The sequence below is a fragment of the Suricata suricatta genome, chromosome X (genome assembly GCF_006229205.1).
Source record: "Suricata suricatta isolate VVHF042 chromosome X, meerkat_22Aug2017_6uvM2_HiC, whole genome shotgun sequence".
Classification (NCBI taxonomy): Eukaryota; Metazoa; Chordata; class Mammalia; order Carnivora; family Herpestidae; genus Suricata; species Suricata suricatta.
The window spans coordinates 3,010,898-3,035,984 of NC_043717.1; the positions used below are offsets into that span (position 1 = coordinate 3,010,898).

The 25,087-nt window shown below is 42.5% G+C and overlaps 1 protein-coding gene across 6 annotated transcripts in view; it reads right to left on the bottom strand.

Annotated features, from left to right (window-relative positions):
• The window catches only part of NLGN4X (neuroligin 4 X-linked), a 309,862-nt gene that overhangs the window by 171,455 nt on the left and 113,320 nt on the right, over positions 1 to 25,087 (bottom strand). The window contains exon 1 of one of the 6 annotated variants that reach the window (XM_029930275.1): positions 11,619 to 11,731. The exons of the other annotated variants lie outside the window; for them this stretch is intronic. Coding sequence (XP_029786135.1) covers positions 11,619 to 11,634 — 16 coding nt within the window. The 5' untranslated portion in view covers positions 11,635 to 11,731. Of the gene's footprint in view, positions 1 to 11,618; positions 11,732 to 25,087 lie in introns of those variants that run through there. 6 annotated transcript variants of the gene reach the window in all.

Consider the following 25,087-nt stretch of genomic DNA (forward strand, 5'->3'; position numbering starts at 1 on the left):
AGATGGGGGATGGATGGATGGATGGAAGGAAAGATGGATGGATGGATGGATGGATAGATGGAGGATGGATGGATGGGGGATGGATGGATGGATGGGGGATGGATGGATGGATGGAGAGATGGGGGATGGATGGATGGGAGATGGATGGATAAGTGGAGGAGCCTATGCATGGGTCATTCAACATGCTCCCATGTATCTGTGTTGTGTCCATTGTCAGGGTCTCCTGTGTTGGACAGTTGGTCCTTCCCCTGTAACTTCTCTGCTCTCTCATGACATCTAGCATCTCATTTCTGAACGTGTGCACACTGGCCAAGTTGGTTGTGGTGGGGGACGAAGGGACAGAGTTGTTTCCATGACTACTAAGAACAAAAATATGCTTACAAGCACGTGTTGACCGTAATGTCCAGCGTGTCACCCAGTGAAGCCAGCCACAGAACAAGACTTACCATTCTCTGATTTATAACAAATTACAAGACAGTGTTGAGAACTTAAAAATGATATCTAAACCATTCAGCAGTGTTGCTCTGTTACTCCGTTAGTAATGGTCTGGGAACAGGTGAAGCAGTACAGTGAGGGGCAGCCATAGGAATCAGAACCAAGATGTGATCTACTTTTGTCTCCTGGGAGGGAGTCTGAGGATCACAGTGGACCAGCAGCGAGCCTCACTGCCCGTCTTAAACCTGCTGCCTTACTCACTCAGGTAATTCTCAGGTTCCATCTGTATATAATGGACTTAATAAATGGCATTGCCTTCTGGCCCTACTCAGTAGACTTACTGACAAAAGGCTTTGGTTGTCCACTCCAATGTCACCTGGCAGAGACACCTGTCCTAACAAGCTCCTCCTCAGTCACTGCTCACCACCATCCTGCTTTAGGGATCCCGAGAGTCACTTATAATCACTTCCTGAGGCTACATTTCCGGGTTCACTTCCCCACATGAGAACATGCACGCCAAGACGACACAGAGTTGTCAGTGATAATGACGGCTCTGTCTTCTGTGTAGGGACTTGTGTCCTAAATTTGTTTCCTATGAGAACAAATATCCTAAAACACATAATTACGTCTGGTAATATGGTTATAACTATTTAATATATGAATATTCTAGTATTTAAACATGTCTGGAGCTTTTCCTTCTACTGTAGTTCATGGTCATCCAGGAAAATGACCACAAGTTCCCCTGGAGAAGGTGTAGGGGGATTTTTGAGTTCTGCCACATACCTATTCATTCATCGGAGGTTATTTCCTCAAGAGTACCCCTCCTCCATTAAAAAGATGCGCAACTTGGAGCTCCTGGTTGGCTCAGTTGCTTTGGCATCTGGCTTTGGCTCAGGTCATGATCTCACAGTTCATGACATCGAGCCCCACGTCAGGCTCTGTGCTGACAGCTCACAGCCTGGGGCTGCTTCAGATTCTGCGTCTCCCTCTCTCTGTGTCCCTCCCCCACTCACGTGCATGCACTCTATCAAAAATAAATACGCACTCAAAAAAATTTTAAATACCAAGGAGATCATTGGCACTACCCTGTTACAGTGTGAACTCCTAGCTTCTAGAAATGCTTAGCACAACCCTCTGAGGCTTCATTATCCCAGTTTTCTGAACAGTTGTATTAACCCGCTCTGGATGACACAGTGTAGATTTCAAACAAGATGTGTCTGAGTCAAATACACTCCTCCTTTGAAGTGAAAACATTTTCTGTTCCTGGTCACCTTCCCTACAAATTGCTGGGTGAGGACAAGAGGCAGTTGTGTCCCTGTCTTTTTTGAGGAACTTGCTGTTTAGGAGGAGAGATAATGTGAATGTATGAAAAATACAGTTTGAGCCATATGGAAATGACAATAATCGACAGTTTTAGGACCAAGCACATGGCAATCCCATATGGCTCAGACTTATATATAGGAAAGAGAAATTCCTGTTATGTTCCAAGTGAGTGGTCCCGACATTCTGAATCCAAACCGGGAATTCTTTACCTTTTCTAGGTCATGGACTTCACTTAGATGTTCCTCTCAATGGGAAATACATCGTCATCTATTTACAAAAATGTCATACAGGTAAGGGGGTGGTGCTTAGACCCCCTGGGAAGCCTTGGGTCTCAGCTGAAGAACATCTACTTCCAAGGATGCGAAATTATCTCCAGTTTGTCCTCAATGTGATACAGGAAACGTATATGGCCTCAGGCTCTTAGGAGGAAGTGAAAATGTGAAATTTAAGCAAAAGCAGCACATCTTTCTTCTCTGATCTTAAGGTATTCTCAATGAATTGGCGTGTTTACATAAAGCCATTCAGACAATACTGACCACAAGCAAGCTCTCTATTCTTTGGGAAGAATATATTTCGCCTGAAAGCTGTTTCTTGGAAAATAACAGCAACAGTGCTTTTCTGTAGAACACAAGTTGACCTGGCTGATACAAGATGACAGTATTTAATGTAATAGCCAAGGCTGGTAAGTAACTATGCAGGAGTCTCCAATCTCACGAGGGAAAGTGCCTTGCTGGAGAGGGTATGATAGGAAGATCTTAAAGCAAGGATTTCAGACTTCAGTGCAGACGTGGAGCCCCATTCTTCCCTCCTTGGCTACCAACCTCTTGTTTGTCCACAGCGCTGAGCCGCATTTTCAAGATGAGGTTTAGATGATGCAGTATCTGGAGATGGTTGCGGGTGAAAAATTTACCCTCACGGACCCGTATGTCTGCATTACTTTTAACAAGGCTTTCCAGAACTACTGGACACACCGCTACATTAGTCAGTTCGTGGTATTTCTCCTCCTTTCATCCAGGAGAAAAGCATTCTGCCCTCCACCCTGTCAAGGCCCCTGTGGTGACACCCTCAACCCCCCACATCGAGTACACAGCAGTGTCACATGAACCACTCGGAGATGCCGGCAATGAGACACCGCAGGCCACAATAAGGTGATAAGAATTCTCTCCTTCCTCAGATCTCCTAAGGGAAGGGGAGCTGGTGGGCCTTGCATAGAGCTGTGTGGGTTTATCTGTGCGTATGTGTGTAATGACCCAGATGGATATGTGCACGTCGATGGTTGGCTTTCCAGATATCACCCTCCATCTATCAAAACGAAGTCATAAGAACACATGTAAGATTCACCAACAAAGCAAAATCCACCTGATATGATGATATGGAATAACAAAATAATGATTTAAAGCCTTGAGTAGAATAGGAATTCTCTCTATTCAAAGCCTGTGCGTAGACTTTCACAAACCTCATAGGCGGTATTTGTAATTCGTCTTCCTTTTCCCTAGGTTATATTTGTTCTGATCGCATTTATTGAAAAGTAATTAGATGCCTATTGAGTCTAACATGAACATTAAGCTTATTTTTAAAAAGCCTGATGAACTAAAGTAAAAACTGTCACCAACTAATACAGCAGATACATTCTGTGCTGAGACTTTCAGAAACAAAACTTTTAAACTTTTATTGTCTGCAAAATTCTACTAAACAGCATGATTAACAGGTTTTCATAATTATTTTCTTAATGGAAAGAAAGGACAAAGTAGGTGTAACAGCAAACAGGGCAACTGGTCTACCCCACCATGGAGAAGTTGCTGATGGACAGCTACCTCCAAACCCAGAGGCTCCCAAAGGAATCTCCCAGGGACCAATTGATACTCTTCCCTGCGGTGGAACTTTCCAGACTCACACCCAGCTGCTCAAGTCAAAGCCTTGGGGTGGGAAGGTGTATCTAAGCCTGGGCTTCTTCCCAGTCAGCAGGCCTGCTGGACAACATGGCCCCGGCAGCAAGAAAGGGCTTGCTTCCTGGGGACAGAAGCTGGGACAGGATCAGAAGAAACCACACGCATAGAGCACTGCCCACACTGGGTCTGGAAGACATGACACTATCACTAGAGCAAGAAACGGTTTCCTTCTAACCCTCCCGCCAGTCCCCGCCTGTATTCCAGAAGCCAGAAACCAAAGCTCAGAACAGGAAACCCAAGATGTGTAAAATGCAAACTGATGCAAGAGGAATGAAAGACTACACGATCTTACTTCCCAAAAATGGGGTTATGTTGCCAATGCACAGTTGTGACCACAGGGAATTTTCTTTTCAAAGACTGAGACAAAACACTACAAGACCCCTTACAACATGTCTTCGACTCTGCTCTGACGCATAAAGGCTTGGACCATTCACATCCGATTCTCTGTTGAATTCTTGATACTTAGCACACACGCAGCAAGCAAACATTTTTAATAACGCATTGCATAATTTTCCAGTAAAAAATGGAAGTAAGTGACCCCTCCCATTTTTTGGCCTGAATTCCCCTAAGGCAATCCTGCGGCTCTAATATTCTGTACTTGGGCATGAATCATCTCCCACGTGCCTTCATCAGTCAAGAAATCATTTGCCAGGGCATCTGGGTGTCTCTGTCGGTTAAGTGTCCAACTTCAGTTCAGGTCATGATCTCACAGTTCGTGGGTTCGAGCCCTGTGTCAAGGTCTGAGCCTGCTTCACATTCTGTGTCTTCCTCTCTCTCTCTCTGTCCCTCCCCTCTTTGTGCTCGCTCTCTCTCAAAGAAATAAGTAAAACATCAAAAAAAAATTTTTAAAGGAAAAAGAAACCATTTCCCAAGTAATAGTTGGAAAAGACAAATGGTCTAAGCATCAGAAACACAAAACACAAAACTAGGTCAAACTTCCTATCGATATGCATGTATACATATTATTGAGGTGTATATCTGTATGTATGTGTTATGTATATGTACATTTATGAATATATCCATGTGTGCTTGTATATTTTCTCCAGGAATATGAAGGGTACGGTAGAGAAAGCGTTTTGTACCCAATTTAATAACGGGCTGGGACCTTCGCTGATGGAGCGTGGAGCGGACATCTGGGGACAGCTCGCCGGCAGGGAGGCCGGGAGGTGTGTCGGAGAGCACGGTGTCCTCAGGCAAATGTGAGCAGTTTGTTCCGAGGGGCAGGAGGTCATGACGTACGGAGGTGGGACCTACAGGGAGCTGACCCTGGAGCCAAAACGCTGGTAAATATTTTACTGCTCCTTCTGCATTGTCTCAAAGGTCTTGGGTTCTCTGGGGTGGGGAACAGGCGGCCACTGGAGAGAGGTGGCCACGATTGGTCTTTCATTAGGAAATGAAGTCATCAGATTGGAGACTCGGGACATGCGTATGACAGTCGCCTGAAGGATAGACTGGAGGGAGGAGAGTGACAATTTCAGCGGCCATCCAAAGACCATGAAAACAAGAAACGCGGCAGTCACTCTGGACACTGAGCAGACAGCTCGTGTTTGGGGACCTTTTACAGGCAGAAATGGCGGCATATAGTAAGTCATTTGTAAGCAGCGAGAAAGAGGAAGTAAATGATGCCTGAATCCTTATCTTCGGCATGCTGGTGTTCAGGGGGACTCTGACCAACAGGAAGGTGCAAAGGAAGAAACAGGCTTTACAGGAAAGCGTTCTGTCAACATTTGGACATGTTGGAATGTTGAGTTTGGAAGGTCTGTGTGACACTCCAGTAGAGGCTTTTTATAGGAGTTAAAAATACAAATTCTGACTGAAATTAGTGGTCTAGCCTGCCAATAAAGAGAAGAAGCATTCACAGAGATGTGTAGCTGAAGCGATGTGGGTGGTCTGAATCACTCAGAGATTAACTATAATGAAGAGAATGAGGGGGACACCTGGGTGGTTCAGCCAGCTGGTTAAGCGTCCACCTCTTGATATTGGCTCAGGTCATGATCTCATGGCTCATGGCATTGACTATGAGCACACAACTTGCTTGGGATTCTCTCTCTCTGTCACTCCCTCACTCATGCTCTCTCTCTCTCAAAATAAATAAACATTTAACAAGAAAGAGAGAAGAGAAATAGGTCAAGAACAAAATGTTGGAGAGGCCAATATTTAAGAATGCAAAGACAGGTGCATGCTTGGGATTCTCTCTTTCTCTGCCCTTCCCAACTCATACTCTCTCTCCACATAAATAAACATTTTTAAATTAAGTCATGGGTTTGTAATATATAGCATGTATGTTATATAGTTAATAATGCTGTGCTGCATATTTGAAAGGTGCTACTACAGTGAATCTTAATAAGTCTTCATCATAAGAAAAAAATTACTAACTATGTAGATATTAACTGGACACTTTGATCATCTTGAAATATATAGAAATATCAAATGATTAAGTTCTACACCTGAAATAAATAAATATACTCCAATTTTTAAAATACAATTTTCATAAAATTGTTCATTTATGTTAACATGGGATTGGTTCATTATTGTTATTTTAAGTGAATAAATATTTTAAACGTTGAAAAAAGCATATGCTGGAAATACATAAGAAATCAGTAAAGTTATCAGTTTGCTGCCATAAATAAAGAATGAACAGGTAGACAGGGTTAGGACTGTTCAGGGTGGAAAAACAGAGAGGTGAATGGATAAGGAAAAAGGACTTGGTGGTAAGGGTTGACTCCTAGATCACAGGTGGAATGCTGAGTGTCATCCAGATGCTGGGGGACAGAAGAGATGTGGGTGCACACTGAACTGCAAATGCACTGTGCTATGTGGTTTTGGGGAGCTCATTCCTGATGGAGTCTTTGTTCTCTTGGTGAAGAGGGAGAAGACCATTTCTGATAAAAAAAAAAAAAAAAAAAAAAAAAAAACAAGGGTGAGAAGATAGAAAACCATGGAATGGACAGGAGAGGTGGTGAGGAGAAAGTTTAGGTGGACGCCCAGCCATCCTTACGCTCTCTACTATTTCCAGAAATCACATATTGATGGTGAAATCAATCCATGCCATAATTTCATTGGCCCAAGGGACCAACACTATGGGAGCAAAGAAATGGATTATCTGGATAGACATAGAGCTGGGAGGCAGCAAGATGAGCTCAACCCAAGCAGAAGAGGGAATCAAGGGTGTGAGTGAGGGTCAAGTCAGATCCCACAAGCTACGTCACGCATGCGGTGGATGAAAGAAGAGGCAATCTTCACAGGCTGGACGGAAGACCTATCAACGCAGGAGGGAGGGAGTCTGGCAGACTAGGAGCTCAGCTCTCTATTCCTAAAAGGGGTCAGGAGCAGAAGAGGGGGACGCTTGAGGAATGATAAGATCCTAATGGGAACCTAGTGGATGGCTTTGAAATAGAGACTTCCAAATAGGGGAGACCAAGAAGTCCATCCTTTCTGAGCTCTTTCCAGTCAGTGCTGGGTAACACGAGCACTTCAACATCCATCTTAGAACAGGTGCATTCTCAGGGCACCTGGAGGGCTCAGTCAGTTGAGTGTCTGACTTCAGTTCAGATCATGATCTCACAGTTTGTGAGTTCAAGCCCCACATCAGACTCTCTGCTGTCAGCACAGAGCCCGCTTCGGACCCTCTGTTCCTCTCCTCCTTTGTCCCTCCCCAGTCCCCATTCACAGGGTTTGCTCTGACACTCCTTACTTCCAAGGCCTTTAAGTGAGTGTCCATTTCCTGGATGTTGGAGTTAATACAGGCTATTGCATGCAGATATTGTAAATATCAAGGAAAAAAATCTCATGTAAACACTAAAAAATGACCTATTATTATTGTTATTACTACTATTTGTCGGAGGATGGATGACGATTCCATTAAGTTCAGATGGAATTTTTCACACCTACTGGCGGCTGACAGAATTAGGAGGAGCAAGGAGATGCATGTTGAGGCTCCAGCATTCAAAGAGATAAATGGATAAAAGTTAAAAGGTGGTGTGAGTGAGGCCAGGGAAATAGGGTTCCAGAAGGAAAGAGCATGTTTTCATGCATAATGACTCCTTTCAGGATATGAAATAAAAACTGTCAAAGCTGAGATGTTATAAATTGTAGAGTACATTGTTCATTTCTCTGAGGGGTTACTCCCAAGCAAAAAAAAAAAGGCAATGACAAATAGGAAATAGAACAATAAAGCAGAATGATCTGCAAGCCATATATTCCCCGGAATGGATTTCCGTGGAACAGTAAACCACAGGAGAGTTTCCAAAAGCTCTGAGACTCCCAGTCCAAATCTCAAAATGGGGCTAATGGGGGCAATCATTTTGACAACCCTTTGATTCTCTCCCAAACATTAAGGGGCTGTTTGTGTTTGTTTCCATGTAAGGAAGCTTTGAATACACTGATTTGAGAAAATATGGCCCCATCAGCAGAGTGCAAATCCTAAGCTGTGTTTTCTTCTCCAATGTATGAAATCATCCACTCTCCCCCATGGATTGTCACCCACGTGGAGATCTACATAGGCTTCAGGATCATTTTTATAATATCATGCTTGTTGTGAAACATTCAAAGAATAGGTAACCATTAGTAATTATGGCTTTCACTTTCTCTGCCAATGCCTGTCTGTCCCCAAGGCATAGGAATTTATACATAAACCCTGCTTATTCGATTATTTCCAGACTTTTTTCTAGGCTGTTACATACACATATTTGTACCCATACATGCACACATTTAAAACACATGTGCACACACGTTTGCATGAATATACACATATAAATCCACGTGTGTACATTCACATATATGTATGTGGATAAATGTATATACATGCCTATATAGATTTACATGCTAATGTAAATAGGCATCTTCACATTTTTACTTTGCGTGATCTCTTTTAAATGAAAAGTAGTTTTAGAATATACGTATGTACAAGAATTCATTTGCTCATTCCCCCAGTGAGAAAAATTTCAGTAGCAGGGGACATCTATGTCCATGCAAGACAGACTGAATGTCTGTGTCCCCTCAAAATTGGTATGCTGAAACCTAACTCCTGATGGGATGGTATTAGGAGGTGGCGTCTTTGGAAGGTGACTGGGTCATGTGGGAGGTGTGACTAAGTTGTGAATGGGGTTAATGTCCCATTCTATAACGTCATCCCTTCTATAATGGGAAGACACAGGAAGACGGCCATCTAGCAACCCAGAAGCAGGTCGTCACCGGACACCAAATCTGCTGGTGCCTCCATCTTAGACTTCCAGCCCCTAGAAGTGCAAGAAATAAATGTGTGTTGTTCACACCACCCGGTCTGTGGCAGCCCCAGTGGACTAAGATTATGCATCTTTGTGCGTATGTATGTAGGATGGATTCCTCAGAAAGAACTAACGGAAGGAAAACTCGAGTCTCTTTTTAAATTTTAATATAGCATAATGCACTTCTTTCAGAACTGTCCATCCATTCATCCACCCACGAGCAAGGTGTGAAAACGCTTACTGGCCATGCCTACAGATCACTGAATTTAGCTTTGTCATTAAGCTCGGCAAAGTATAATAAAATGAAGTAAAACAGACTTGACTTTGCTTTAATATGAATCTGCGTGGGTACGTCTCTTGATGAGGTTTAGGTATTTATTTCTTCAACTATAAGCGTCCTTAATGGATTTGACAGAGTCATTTGCAGCTTATTCCTCTCTTTTCCGGTGCCATTTAATTCGTCACTTTTATTCTCAATTTGCTATTCTCATCTACACACAATTTCCATATCCTCCACGGAGCATTCCGTGGCTACAATTCAGAGTGGGACAGGCATTTTGCACCAGCCAAAATTTGCAAATCCACGAGAGGGGAAAGGTGAAAAACGGTACCCTTTGGAAACTGGCCAAAAATGCCAACTCAAGCAGATTCATTTTCTATGTGACATTTGTCATGCTCCATGCATGGAACGTTTTAAATTGCACATCTGACCTTTTTAACAATAGCAGGAAATGCCAAGAGAAAACGCAAAGCTCTTCATTTTCTCTCGTAAGCCCCTGCAGAAGCCATTTTTCACAGTCCATGGCTAGACTCTATGATAAGATTGTCAAGGTGCCTGAAAGAAGTCATCCATTTCCAAGCAGTTTTCCATCTATCCAGGGGAACATCGCACACTCAGGTGGCACCTTGCCGGGCGCTCATTTTTGTCTGCTCTGCCTCAAGGATCCAGCTGCATTGTGCCACCTGAGTCGATCCGAGGTAAAAAATGACGTCAGCACTTAAGATGGCATTATGTAGGATAAAGCAAGCCAGTCCTACATCACCATTTTGAGAATAGAATTACTTATACCCTATTAGGTTCCTAAACTGTAGGCTATAAAAGTGTCCTATCAGTGACCCTTAAAACTGAAAACCAGGAAGAAAAGAAATAATAAACTTCCATGTTCTCCATCAAAGCACCATGTCTCGTGTTCTCTATTTAGCTTTTGAACCAAAGTAATGATGGATGTCTGCTGAGTTTCCAAGATGCTTAATTATGAGATCAAAAGAAGATATCATGTCAGGACATGTAGGTGGCTCAGTTGGTTGAGCATCCGACTTTGGCTCAGGTCATTCTCACGGTTCTGGGTTGGAGACCCCCGGTGGGCTCTGTGCCAACAGCTCAGAGCCTGGAGCCTGCTTCCAATTCTGTCTCCCTCTCTCTGCCCCTCCCCCACTCCTGCTGTCTCCCTCTCCAAAATATTTAAAAAATTTTTTAATTAAAAAAAATATATCATACCAAATCCACATAATTATTTTAAATTAATGAACACATCTCCACAGATTAAGAGAGGAGAATTCACAGCATACAATGAAGAGTATGATTATGCATAGTCATTTGAATTTGGATACACTTAAAGTAAAACAATTTTTAAATTGTTAGGATTTAAGAATTCATTAATTAAATGAAATATTAAGAACTGCCTCTCCATTACCTGAACTCCTTTCTTTTTAGGGCAATAGATTTCTGGTTATATGTATTTGATACTAAAATAATTTAACAATTTTTTTTCAAAATGTCAACAATAAAATCACATGGATATGAGATCTACAATGTGGGTTTTCATGTTAAAATAAGGAAACACCTATCCTGTAAAATTCATCAGTTTTCTTTGGAAAACACATTTTGACAATCACGTTTTCAAAAAAGGTTATTCAATATTTCGTTCTCTTCTGTGTATTTAGTCTTTCAGTTCATAAAGCCACAGCAACAAGGACGCATCGAGATTTTGATGTGTCATCAACAGCCCATAAAAGGCACCATCTTCATAATCACAAAACTTACTGCAGCAAAAAAAAAAAAAATCCCAGGGCTGGTGGGGGAGGAGTGAAATGAACAAAAAAAGAGAATCCCAGGGATTGGAAAGAGGAGTAAAAACATAAACCAATAAAAAAGAAAATAAGTAAAAAGAATCCCGGAGATGGGAATTCTCAAAGGCAATCCCTGTTTAGGGTCAAGAAACAAGTCACTCTCTCGATCACTGGCAGGGTAGGGCCCTAGGATCTCTTTGGATGAGTCACAATAACAAACTGAGTTAAAGGATTCCATTAGCTTCTTCCATGAGAAATATGCTAAAGAGAAATTATCTTACAAAACGAAAGCATGTTGCATCTAATTGCACGGCTGGTTGTGACAGTGAGGACAATCATGGGTAGGTGCACGAAACAGTACTTTTAGCTCTAAAATGCTTCAGCAGTCTTGGTTTCCTGTTTTCCAGAGGAAGGGAACCACGCCCTTACATAACAGGAAAGGGGGGGCGCGATCTTGTCCAAATCTAATTTCCCACTCGCAATGCCCGACCCCAAAAACAGCGCATCATTACCCAACGGCGGGCTGTCCCATCCTTGACTGTGTCCAGCGTGGTCCCTGCCCATCGCCAACCCCCACCACTTGACGTCTGTTCTTCCCACCGGACCCTTTTCTCACCTGTGCATCCAAACATGATTCGGCCATCACATCTGAGTAGACGGCATACGCCTCCCGTCTGTCCCCGCAACTCTCATTACACACATTCATCACACAACTTCTCCCGCGCCATCTACATGACATCATAGGTTCTGAGCTACAGGAAGCCCTTTGTTGGTTTCCTTAGGAAACACTCTGCCCAGCCCAGTGTCTGGTTCCTAGAAAGGACGTCAGAAATGTCTGCTGTGTTGGCTTTGTGCGACCACGAGGATTAGTCATGGAAATGAAAATTAAATTACTGAAGCATCTTTTGCTTGTGATCAAAACACTTTGCTTATTTGGGTAGAAAGCAAATCATCTCCTTCCTCCAAGATAAAATGGAGGGATTACTCCTTCCTGAAATATTCACTGCATGACAAGGCTTACATCATGTGTCCCTGGGGTCCTTCCTGTCACCGATGGTGACGTGACCATGGCAGCACCATGCATACATCACAGGGTGTCAGTGACATAGAGAGATGGCTGTCTGCCGTTACTATTTTGACAGTCCAGTTGACCACTCCCATCTATGAAAACTATAGAAAACTTATGAAAGAGATTGAAGACACCAAGATATGGAAAAACATTCTGTGCTCATGGATCAGAAGAATAAACATTGTGCAAATGTCATTATTACCCAAAGCAATCTACACATTCAATGCAATCCACGTCAAAGCTAGAACAAGCTGTCCTCAAATTCACATGGAACCACAAAAGACCCCGAAGAGCCAAAGTGATATTGAAGAAGAAAAACCAAAACGGGAGGCATCACAATCTCAGACTTTAGCCTCTACTACAAAGCTGTCATCATCAAAACAGTTTGGTAGTGACACAAAAGCAGACATATGGACCAATGGAATAGAATAGAGAACCCAGAACTGGATCCACAAGTGTACAGCCAATTAATTTTTGACAAAGCAGGGAAGAGTATCCGATGGAAAAAAGACTGCCTCTTTAGCAGGTGGTGCTGGGAAAACTGGACCACTCCCATCTAAAAGAAAACAGTGGTGCATCCTCAACATCCAATTTCCAATTTTAGAATTTCAAGCTTTGCCTTTGGTTGTTTTTGGTGTACCCTCCAAAACACAGTGACATATAAGCAATAGCAATGGCAAGCAAGTCAGTTTCCACACCAAGTTTTATAGTTTTCTATTAACTCAAGTTACCTCCCTAAAATGTTATACTTTAAATCATTTTTCATATTATAATTTATTATATAATATTTATATGTATACCATTTATTGTAGATACACAGCTTCTTGCGGATATTTTCACATTGAAATCGTTAGTATTTGAGCAAATATTTTGCAGTTTGGTAACGCTGGCTCTGACAGGAATAGTATCCAACATCTTACAATGGTGGGAGGTTGCCAGAGTCCCTAAATCATTAACACTTGTCTGGCTTTCCTTTCAAACACAAAGCATTCATGTTAACATTTACTATGTATGATTTTTATATTACATATTTATGCCGGTATTTATCGTTCATCCATTAATTATTATGGAGGTCATGGTATTTAAATAATTATTCCTGAATAACATCTTGTACGAAGGATTCATCTCAGGCCCCTTGCCATGAAGGCAACGGCTTCCAATCACCATCCATCGTCAGGTTGCATTGTGGGAAGAGACAGTGTTCTTTATAGTCTCAGTTCAGACAGAAATACAGAAATGGATCCGCTCTTTACATGGACCCTCCCTTGTGGCCCTTGTAGGCGTCCAGTGTATCTCCCATGATGTGTCTCCCACACAGGTAGGTGAGCAAGACAAAAACAAAGGGGAAAACCAATGCCCGGTCTTTCCATCCCCAAAGTCTATTATAACACCGCTCTGGTTTTCTTCCCTAATATCTCTCCAGTGGCTGCATCCACTCCTCCATCTTCAGCACCCTAATCCAGGCCAGCAGCCTGTCTCGGCTGGACCCCAGGGTGACCTGCTGATGAGATGCCTGCCTCATCGTCCCCACTGCTCCCCAACCAGAGGACTCAACCACAGTACTGACTGTGACTCACCCCTGCTCAACGGCCTCCAGCAGAGACGGGGGTGACTTGGCCACTTTCTAAGGTTCCATCCATCATTCATGCCCCTCTTTTTTGGGCTCCTGAACTCACAAAGGTTCCAGCCCAAAGTGCACAGGCTGTTCTCACACGTCAATCTTCCCCTCGCCACCATGGAACCCAGCCATCCCCCTACGTCCACACTCCATTCTGTCCTGCTCTGAAGGGTGAGGTCGGCCGGCTCACTCAGCGTCATAACTCTCTCTTTCCTCCACGGCACTGATCATGTTTTGTAGATTACAGTCACTGGGATGTGTGTGTGATTATTGGTGGTCCCTGGATTTCTACTGTAAATCCCCAGAAGGCAAAGACTGAGCATCTGTCCCTTGAAACATTTTCCCCCCACAGAATGTGCTATTTGAGAAACAGAGGTATTGAAAGATGAATACATGTTAATGCCTACCGAAGACACCAAACTGGATCAGTACCTGAGGCTCTACATTCTGAGACTGTACCCCCATGCCATCCTGTATTATCCATTAGGAGTTTTATGCCCGGCTCTACCGCCTGGTAAAAAGAAGAGCTTGTTAGTATCTGTGCAAGCCTTAACTATTATCATAAGATAATTCTATACAGCGCCTAGAAATTTTTCTCAGAACTCAGTGGGTGTTCCAGAAATAATTGCAAAATTGAAAGCTGTAGGAATTGAAGGGTATTCTTATGTAAACGACAGTTGCTACCCATGGCAACGGATAGATTTTAAATATCTACAAGTAGCATGTAATTAATTAGCCTTTTCTTGCCCATAGATCCACTGTAGGAGTATAAAGGAGAGAGCAGTTGAAGTCCATGCAGAGTAGGCTTACCCTCTCCCCATCCAAAAACAGGGCTGGTAGGGGAGGGGAAGGTAGCTGGAGAAAAGTGGAACCCTGCCTTCATTCCAGTTAGCAAAAGGTTCAAAGGGTGGTGACGCCATGTTAAATAGCACCTTGTAGAAAGGGTCCGTGCAAACGTCAGCTGTGTGTGTCTAGAGACCAAGTAGGAGAGCGGGCAAATGCCTTCCCTTCAGACTTGAGCAACAGTGACACCTCACGTGGCCACTGGGATTGTGAACAGTTGAGGAAGTACCTAACCACTGAGTATCTCCATTTCCTCCTCTGTCAAAGGAGGGTAACTAACAAGCCTGTGGTAAGTAGTGTCAGGAAGCTTGCACCTGCAAGATGGTGAACCAAGGGGAAGCTAACCTGAAAAAATCCCCACAGGACCTGATATTATAAACACTACTATTCTCCAAGTTCTGCACTAAGATCACGTCTCTTGGAAAGAGGAACCTGGAACATGAGTTTAATAATGTAATTTTAGTTTTTCCTTTTGCACATATTTCCTAATAATCTCAGTGTTGACTTAAACTTTAAGCGTTTGTTCTTTACATATTCTTTCATCACAAACATATCTACCTACCTATCTATCCATCCATCATATCTATCTAATATATGCATCCATGCATAATATCTATATTATATATTTAATCTATCCATGCATCCATCCAACTATCTATCTATCTATCTATCTATCTATCTATCTATCTATCTATCTATCTATCCATGCATCCATCCATTCCACTGTCAATATATTTAGATGAACATAATTAAAATTCTTTTCATCTTAAGAATTTCAAGAAGGTACTAGGGAAAATGGAGTACATTACTGTCACATCCTTGAGATGGAACATCAGCAAATAACTACTGTGTCATATCTTTACCTTTATATTTACTTTTATTTTATCAGCACCTCATTTGATCAGAACTTTCATTGTGTAAAAGTAGCTAATATGATTAGATTACGTTGCTTGCTCATTCCCATAAAAATGTTTATGTTGCTGTATTTTAATAACAATATAATTTCATTTCTAAAGCAATAGTGGAAGTTTTAAGAATCAATTAAACAGCATCTATACAAATTGCATAAGAACACTGGCATCTTATAATCTTGTTACTCTGAACTCTGGGAAAGGTGCAGGCAAAACTTTTTATTGATAAATGGTGTATATGAGAGCAGCAGTGCTCAACCAGGGGTGGTTTGGGCCCTAGAGGTGATTTGACAGGGTCTGCAGACATTCTTGGTTTTCATAACTCGGGGTGGGTGCACTCCTGGCATCTGGTGGGTGGAAGCCAAGGGTGATGCTCAGCATCTTACAAGGCACAGCCAGCCCCACCTAACCAACCATGATGCAGCCTCCATTGCCAGCAGTGCCAAGGATGATAAATCTAGATTTACAGGGAAGAAATAGAGGAAGGAGGTAGGAAAGAGGGGGAAGGAAAAATGGAAAGAAGGAAGGAAGGAGGGGGAAGGAAGGAGGGAAAGAAAGAAGGAAGGAAAGAGGGAAGGAAGGAGGAGGAAGGAAGGAGGGAAAGAAAGAAGGAAGGAAAGAGGGAAGGAAGGAGGGAAAGAAGGAATGAAGGGAGGAAAGAAAGAGGGAAGGAGGGAGGGAGGGAAGGAAATAAGGAAGGAAAGAGACAGAAAGAAGGAAGGGGGGAAAAAGAAGGTAGGAAAGAGGGAAGGAGGCAGGGAAGGAAAGAAGAAAGAAAAGAGGGAAGGAAGGAGGGAAAGTAGGAAAGAAAAGGGAGGAAAAAAGAAAAGAAGGAATGAAGGAAGGAAAGGAAGGAAGGATTACGGGAAGGAACACAGGAGGAAGAAAGGGATAGCAGAGAATGAGAGAATGAGGGGAGAAAGAAAAGAAGCTGGTATTCCTGGTGGTCTGAGGAGTGTAGACGCTGGTCATTTATTCCTAACGCCAGTTCTGAAAGCTGGAGACCTTAATCTCCACTTTACTGTGAGGACATTGTGGCCTGAGAGGCCAATGAGCAGCCCCGACCTGTGCTGGTCGCAGGACCTGCCACTGGGAGGCCTCCTGGGCCCCTAAAATCAAGGAAGACGGAACAGCCCCTTGCTTTACCGCCACTGCTACCAGATCCCTTCTAAGGTTTCTGGTCTTCCGTCTTGTTCTAGAGATGAAAGCCTCACAAACGGGTACGCAAGATCTAGCATCTGAACGTGCACTTCCTGGGGACCCTGGGGGGCTCAGTCGGCTGAGCATCCGACTTCGGCTTGGGTCATGATCTCACAGTTCATGGGTTCAAGCCCGGCGTCGAGCTCTGTGCTGACACCTTGGAGCTGTGCTGAAGCCTGCTTGGGATTCTGTGTCTCCCTCTCTCTCTGCTCATCTCCTGCTGATGCTCTGTCTCTCTCTCTCTCTCTCTCAAAAATAAAAAAAACATTTGTAAAGGATGGAAAATAACTGCATATGTTTAAAAAATACGAAACTTTATAAAGTAAAAAAAAATAATAAAAAATAAATAAAAATAAAATTTAAAAAAAATGTTAAAGAAAGTCTTCAGGCAGAAGGAATATGAGACAAGTCAGAAACTTGGATGTAAAAACATATTGAACAGAGTCAGAAATGGAATAAATGAAGATAAAATAAAAAAAATGTTTTAAATATAAACAGCTATTTAAGAAATGTTTCAAGAAATTGAGGATGGAATATGAGAAGATAAGCAAGAACTGAGAAATTCTTGTTATTGGAGACTAACAAAGATCTTACGAATGACACAGAAATTAAACAAATGAAAACTATGTGTTGAAATAAATACAGATTGATGGACTAGTCAGAGTGCAGATTAGACACAGAAAAGAGAACAAACAGAAGATAGGTCTAGAAAATTGTATATGCAAACTCCTCTTTGAGGCCCCTGGCTGACTCAGTCATGGCTCTTGAGCTCAGGGTAGGGAGTTTGACTACCATATTCGGCACAAATTATTATTAAAAATAATAAGTAGAAGATTTTACAAAGCACAGCAAAGATACGGAAATGAACAGTTGGAAATGAATTTAGGTGATGTCTGTGTGAAAATAAAAATGTCTATCATATCTAATCAAAGTTCCGCCAGGACGATGTATGAAGAACCGTAAGACACATATTTGAACATTCTCTTCATGCCAAAGCAGATATTTAGAAAACACTAGCAAAATACATATATGTATGTGTGCACATATGTATGTATTTAGCAATTTGAATGCCTTGAACTATATTCCCAATGTAGATGCTTCATATTATTTATTCATACAGACAAATCTTACCAATAAAATAATCCTAGCAATAAATGAGATTTCCTTAATGTATTTTATATTCATAAATAGCCAAAATGCACTACTGAGAAAATAAAACCAAGGATGAAAAAAGTCTTTTTGTTACCATGATCCATTTTTCACCCTAGTCATAAATATCAAATGCATTCCATTATCCTGATTGGAAGGTTACCAAAGTTTATAATTCTCATTTTAGCCAGTGTTCCAATGAACACGCACTATGCAAAGTACCTCAGAGACTGTTCTCATTCATCGCCACAATGATCCTGGGGGAGGTTACGTTTTTCTCTCATTTTAGCACAATGTGGATGCAAAGAGGTTCCATGCCTAGATCTAGCATCAGTAATGAGCAAGCGTTGTAAAATAATACGTATATTTTTTATTTGCGACAGCAAGAGCGGGGGAGACAGGCAGAGGGAGAGAGAGAACCCTAAGCAGGCTCCATGCTCAGTGCAGAGCCCGACATGGGGATCAATATCAGGACCCTGGGATGATGACCTGAGCTGAAATCAAGAGTCAGATGCTCAACTGCCTGAGCCACCCATGTACCCCAAGAATACCTTCTTTGTTATCCATGTTGTATCCCGAATGATGTAGGGCATTTAAGCGAACGGGTCAAAAGATGCCGCCAATTTCCGACTCTTTAGCTCAGACCGCAGGGAGCCACTGTGGTGTCCACCAAGACCTGAAATCAGTGACGGGATGCCCCAATGTGCTTGGAATGGAGATGTCCCCTTAGTCAATAGAGCTTTCAGTACCAAATCTTGGGAAGTCATTCTCAAACCACAATGACTGGGCCAGCCTAATGGACGCCTACTTGGCATCATGATGCCAGGAAGAAGCCATGCTTCCCCATCAAATCCAAATTCTACAGAAAACTTTTGGTTTACTCCCAGTGTGGTGCTGCTCCTGAAAGGTCACCAGAGTGACTGTCTGGAGGGTGAGAGGAAATCTGTCCACTAGTCTCAAGTGTACCAAGCTCCTCTGCTCGACCTCACACCTTTTCCTGGGTTCAAAGCCACACTTCCTGCAGGTTAAGCACCAGCATCAGTGGAAAATGGAAACCATAATCTCATTATCTGAAAGGACTGGATTCAGAAATCCACTCTGTAATGCCCTCTGGTAAGATGAGAACCCTTCATATGTTATCTTCAGAACTCATCTTTAGAGTACCCATCTTTAAAACAAAATGGTAGGGTATCTTCCCAACCAGTAACTATTACCCATATAGTTGGTGTTCAGTTTTGGAAGGAAATGTCGTCCATGCGCCCCCCGAAAATGCAAATGCTACTTGCAGATGACTGTGCAGTCACATGCCACGATGTGAGGAATTCAAGGTCAACGACGTTAATCTGCTGACGGCTTTTGGCCTGTTTGATGTTAAAAATCCCACTGACAGAAGCACAAACGGACACGAGTATGATTTCTTAGCACAGAAACAAAGAAACAAATCACGGACACCTTTGGCTAGAATCCACTCCTTCTGCTCCAGCAAAAGGAGGTTTCCAAGCCTAGTTATAAATCGGTCACTGAAATCAGGTGTTTGACTAGTTACGTAAACACATCTCCAGGGCTCCTCATTATCTCCAGGCAGCCGTGTATCTATGAGAGACGGGGAGATTGTGCCCGAACACCAAAGTCTGAATTCTAAGCACGTTAACTACAGCTGTGTGGGTCCCACCCATGGCTAGTTCTTCTAGCGATGATGGATTTACGCTCTCCATCTCACATGAAGAGAGTAATACCATCAAAACATCTAGGTGGCACTGCGGTCACTAAACAGTCCTACAAAAAAATGTGAGCAAAGACAATCCAACTGAATACATTAATTTACAACACGCTGATGTCAAACACATGTGTCCTATCAGCCTCTGAAGCTGAATAACCCAGGCCGTTCAAAAATGATTTCACTAGGGGCTGCCCACGTGGCTCAGTTGGTAGGGCATACGACTCTGGATCTCAGGGTTTTGAGTTTGAGCCCTATGCTGGGTGTAACAACTGCTTAAAAATAAAACCTTTATAAAAAAAAGAAAGAAAACAACTTGAGTGAAGAAAAAAAGAATGCTGCCAATGTTCATGGCTGACCCTTGACACAGACTCACGAACAACAAATGCTAGAATAGATTTTGTCTTCTCCTTTCAACAAAGGATGGTTGTGTTGCCTGCAAAGAATCTTCTTGCTCCCGAAGGTGTTGAAAATAAGCTAAAACGATAGTATGGGGTAAATGGAGGCAACAAGAAGATACGGCCCCTGTACAGACTACCGAAAAACAGAAAGGAAGAAGAGACTTAAGACACCAACAAATGGACCTTCTCATAGTCCCAGGAGGACATTTGAGTTGTGCCTTTAACTCTGCCATAAGCTACGGCTCTGCCTTCCTCATTAATGCTTCTCTGTCCCCCTTGAAAATGTGTCTTTTGGAATTACGGGCCCAAATGCAGAAGGAAACCCACAGGACCTAGCATACCAGGGCTTCAGGAAGACCGTGGCGGCAAGACAAGAGCAAATAGTCAATGAGAGCTGTTTGGTCTATACGGCAGGGAGAGCCAGGAAAGTCTAGAAATCGCTCAACATCATAAAAAAAAGGAAATCCATGCAAAAGGCAGAATGTTGAATTTGGCCGCTGGGGACAAAAACCAAAAGGTGTACAAGACAGGATTCAGTAGGAATTTCTAAATATTAAGTAAATACGAACTGAATGTGTTCACATTTCAGAACAGACAAATCTAGTAGTAATATCTGCACGAGTTACTCGACTTTTACACTTTTCCAGATTTTATCATATTAAAAATTTTTTTTAATGTTTTATTTCTTTTTTTTGAGAGAGAACAAGGAAGCATGAGCAGAGGAGGGTCAGAGAGAGAGGGAGACACAGAATCTGAAGACAGGCTCCAGGCTCTGAGCTGTCAGCACAGAGACCGACACGGGGCTCGAACCCACGAACCGTGACATCATGACCTGAGTCAAAGTCGGATGCTTAACTGATTGAGCCACCTGATGCCCCCAGATTTTATCATATTTTTCCAGATACTGTACAATTTAAGGTAGATTACTCACTTAATTTTGTGTCCTCAACAGTAATATGCTGACTGCTAACACATGCCTCAGAATTTTCACTTAGGAATAAAATTAACAAAAACTGGGTCGAGATTTGTATGCTAAAAATGACAAGTGCTGTTGAGAAAAAAATGAAAGAAGGTGCAGCTAAATAGAGGGCTAAATCACGTTAATGGACTGAAAGGCTCGAAAGTCTTAAGTTGTCCATTTCCCAAATTACTTAAAGATTTATCGCCATTTTCACAAAAATCCCAAATCCCATTTCTTTATTAAAAATGACACACATTCTATAAATCGATATGGCCTTACACCAAATTGCTAAACTTATTCCCAATATTTTGTGCTTTTCACGGCTATTGTTAATGGCCTCTTTTAAAGTTCATTTCCCAATAGTCTCTGGTTGAATATGGAAATAAAAATGTGTACACGTTGTATCCTGAGATCTTGCTCAAATCATTTATGAGTTTTAGCAGGTTGTAAAAACCTCAGGTGTTTCTATATAAACAGTCACATCATCTGAATGTAAAGATAGCTCTCCTGTTCCAAATCCACCTACTTAATTCTATCTTACCTTCCCTGCAAGGTAAGGCCTCCAACTCACTCTTAGCTAGAGGTAGGGACAGTAGCATCCAGAACAGACAGATCCAGTAGTAATATCTGTACAGAGTTAACCAAATTTTACCATATTTTTACAGATATTGTAAACATTTTTAAGAAAATGTTTAATGTTTTATTTATTTTTGAGAGAGAGAGAGAGAGACACAGAGCATGCATGGGGGAGGGCCCAAGAGGGGAGACACAGAATCCAAAGCAGGCTCTGGCTCTGAGCTGTCAGCACAGAGCCCAATGCAGGGCTCGAACCCAGGAACTGTTGAGATCATGACCTGAGCCAAAGCTGGTTGCTTAACCACCTGAGCCACCCAGGCGCCCCGATACTATAAAATTTAAGGTAGATTACTTGGTTAATTTTTGTGTCTTCAACAGTAATATGCTGACTGCTAAACACATGCCTCAGAATTTTCACTTAGAAATAAAATTAACAAAAAATGGCTTAAGATTTGTATGCTGAAAATGACAAATACTGAAAATGACAAATCTGAACTTTCTTTCAGATAGAGGGCTAAATCACGTTAATGGACTGAAAGGCTCGAAAGTCTTAAGTTGTCCATTTCCCAAATTACTTAAAGATTTATCGCCATTTTCACAAAATCCCAAATCCCATTTCTTTATTAAAAATGACACACATTCTATAAATCTATATGGCCTTACACCAAATTGCTAAACTTATTCCCAATATTTTGTGCTTTTCACGGCTATTGTTAATGGCCTCTTTTAAAGTTCATTTCCCAATAGTCTCTGGTTGAATATGGAAATAAAAATGTGTACACGTTGTATCCTGAGATCTTGCTCAAATCATTTATGAGTTTTAGCAGGTTGTAAAAACCTCAGGCGTTTCTATATAAACAGTCACATCATCTGAATGTAAAGACAGCTTTCCTGTTCCAAATCCACCTACTTAATTCTTTCTTACCTTCCCTGCAAGGTAAGGCCTCCAACCCATTGTAGGCTAGATCTCCAACTCATTGTTACCTAGATCATTAACTCACTGTTAGCGAGATCTCCAACTCACTGTTATCTAGAGACAGGGACAGTAGGCATCCTGCATTGGTCCAGATCTGAAGAGGAAATCAGTTAACAGCCCATGATTATGTTTTGTTGGCTAATCTTCTGAAAATAGTTTAGCAGTGGTCTCCAATGTAAGCAGGAGAATGAAATCTACCGAGAACATCCCAATGGTTTTGCTCTGATTGTCGAAGGGTCCAGTGCTGGAGATTTCCCTCATTCTGAGCCGTACCAGTTACCTTCCATATGTGAACCCAGAGCAAATCTAGAATCCCAGAACTGAAGATGTGGTTTAATAAATGGGGAAGAACATTCAACGATTAAAAATGAACAAAGTGAAACCTTCACTCTTATGGCAAATAAGTACCAAGACTTTTTTGTGTTCTACAAAAATGCCTTTATCACGTGTCCCCTCAACTAACAAAGACGGCATGTGACTCATTAGTTCAAGGATGCTTCACACATACCATAGTTTAGCAACTGAATAGAACTCACTGCAAATCAGACTCCAAAAAAAAAATGACAGATGTCCTCAATGCATGGCCCTTTCCAACTGCAACATGAAAGATCAACACCGAGGGGCAGGTGGCTGCTTCAGATGGTCAACTGTCCGACTCTTGGTTTCAGCTCAGGTCACGATCTCACAGTTTGTGAGTTCAAGTCCTGCATCGGGCCCTGCGGTGACAGTGCAGAGCCTGCTTCAGATTCTCTCTGTCCCTCTCTGTCTGCACCTCCTACTCGCTCTCCTTTCCAACTAATCACTTGGGAGTGATTGGTTGATGGTCGTCCCACAGCTACCAGAGCTGAGTTCCTCAGCCTCGGGTGAACTGACCCTGTGGGTTCCTCATTACCGAGGGGCTCTCTGCTGTGTGGAAGGATGTACGACAGCATCCCCGGGCTTCCACACGCCAGAGGTCAGTAGCAAACTCCACTCAAGACAACCAGTCTCAAGACCTTGCCAAATGTTCCTGGGTGAAAAATCACCGCTAGATGAGAAGTACTGCCATACAGGATACGCCACATTACATTAGAAATCTATCTCGTTTTACCCAAATTTCTGCTGCCAGTGTCTAGAATCATATAGAGAACCTAGGAGGCGCTCATGACATTTGGTGGATAAACAAACAATCCAGCAGCAACTGTGGGTTAATTTCAGATCCACTTAGAGCGGTTACAATATTCTGGAACATTCCGTTCGGCAGCTCTTATTTAATTCCTATCAAGCTCTGGGCACCAAAGTGATTCTGAAAAGTTTACAACAACCCAAAATCATTCTTGCTTCTTCCTCTGACTTTGTTTGTACCACGATTATTTTGTTCTATTTTACCGTCCGGCTGATGCCCGATGGCCCTCCAAGATGGTAGAACGTGTTTCCGCACTCACTCAGGGGCTTGGTCCCGTGTCTAGCCCCACGCACCAGACTTTCAAGGGGGCGTGGGATCAAAAGCCTACCGCCCATTGTGACATCAAGAACTACCTAGCTCATAATGTCCTGTGCTGAGCACATGCTCCTTAAATATGTGTGCAACCAGACTGAACTGTATAAATCAGCAGTAATTAATATTTCAACAGGCAGTAATATTTAAGGGGCGCCTGGGTGGCTCAGTCAGTTAAGTGGCCGACTTTGGCTCAGGTCATGATCTCACAGTTTGTGGGTTCGAGCCCGGCATCAGACTCTGTGCTGACAGCTCAGAGCCGGGCACCTGCTTCAGACTCTGTCCCCCTCTCTCTCTCTCTCTCTCTCTCTCTCTCTCTCTGACCATCCCCTGCTCACGATCTGTGTGTGTCTCTCTCTCTCAAAAATAAATAAATGTTAAAAAAAAAAACGTAAAATAAAAAAAGTCAGCAGACTTGGCTTGGGTGTAAAATCCTGCAGAATCAGTCTCCCTGAGCTTTGTTTTTCCTATTTATTGAGCAAAGTGGGAAATACGCCTTTTCCACCTCGTTCGTCGGCTGATGTAGGAAATGGGAGGACATCTGTGAACATTCTGTAGAAGGCACTTTCTGTGGTTTTATGAAGAGCAAAGACAGGGTGTTCACTCAGTTAAATCCTATCCTCTGTGACGGCTCAGTGTTAGAAAATACAGTGTAATATACAGATACGGATAAAGTTCCATGGAAGTTCAGGGAGGGGGATTTATCTCTCAGCAGGAGCAGTAGGCAAAGGCATTTTGCAGAAGAGGCTGCCCACAATCAGTCTTCATGGGTGAGAATTAAACACTGGGAAGCAGGGGAGGAAATCCAAGTAGAGAGACACCAGCCATGTCATAGCGATGGCAATATTATGATTCACTTATTATTCATCCACGCACTCCCCAGATATTTATTGAGCAACTAAGTTGTACTGGGCACCAAAAGTATAGTATTGCAATGAACAAAGCCCCACACTTTTGGAGTCTGTACTTGGGGGAAATGGAAGACAGGGGTTACGCATGCAAGAAATACGTCTCTCTCTGGTCCAGTCGATTCCCTCCTGCTGAGGCCACACCATCACCCTGGACGTGGTCTTTATACTTAACACAGTAAAGATTGATTGGATTTCAGAAAACAGGGGACGTGTAGGAGCCCCAGAACACAGGGAAATTGTGTTCAAAAAGAATCTGAACATCCTACCAAAGAACAA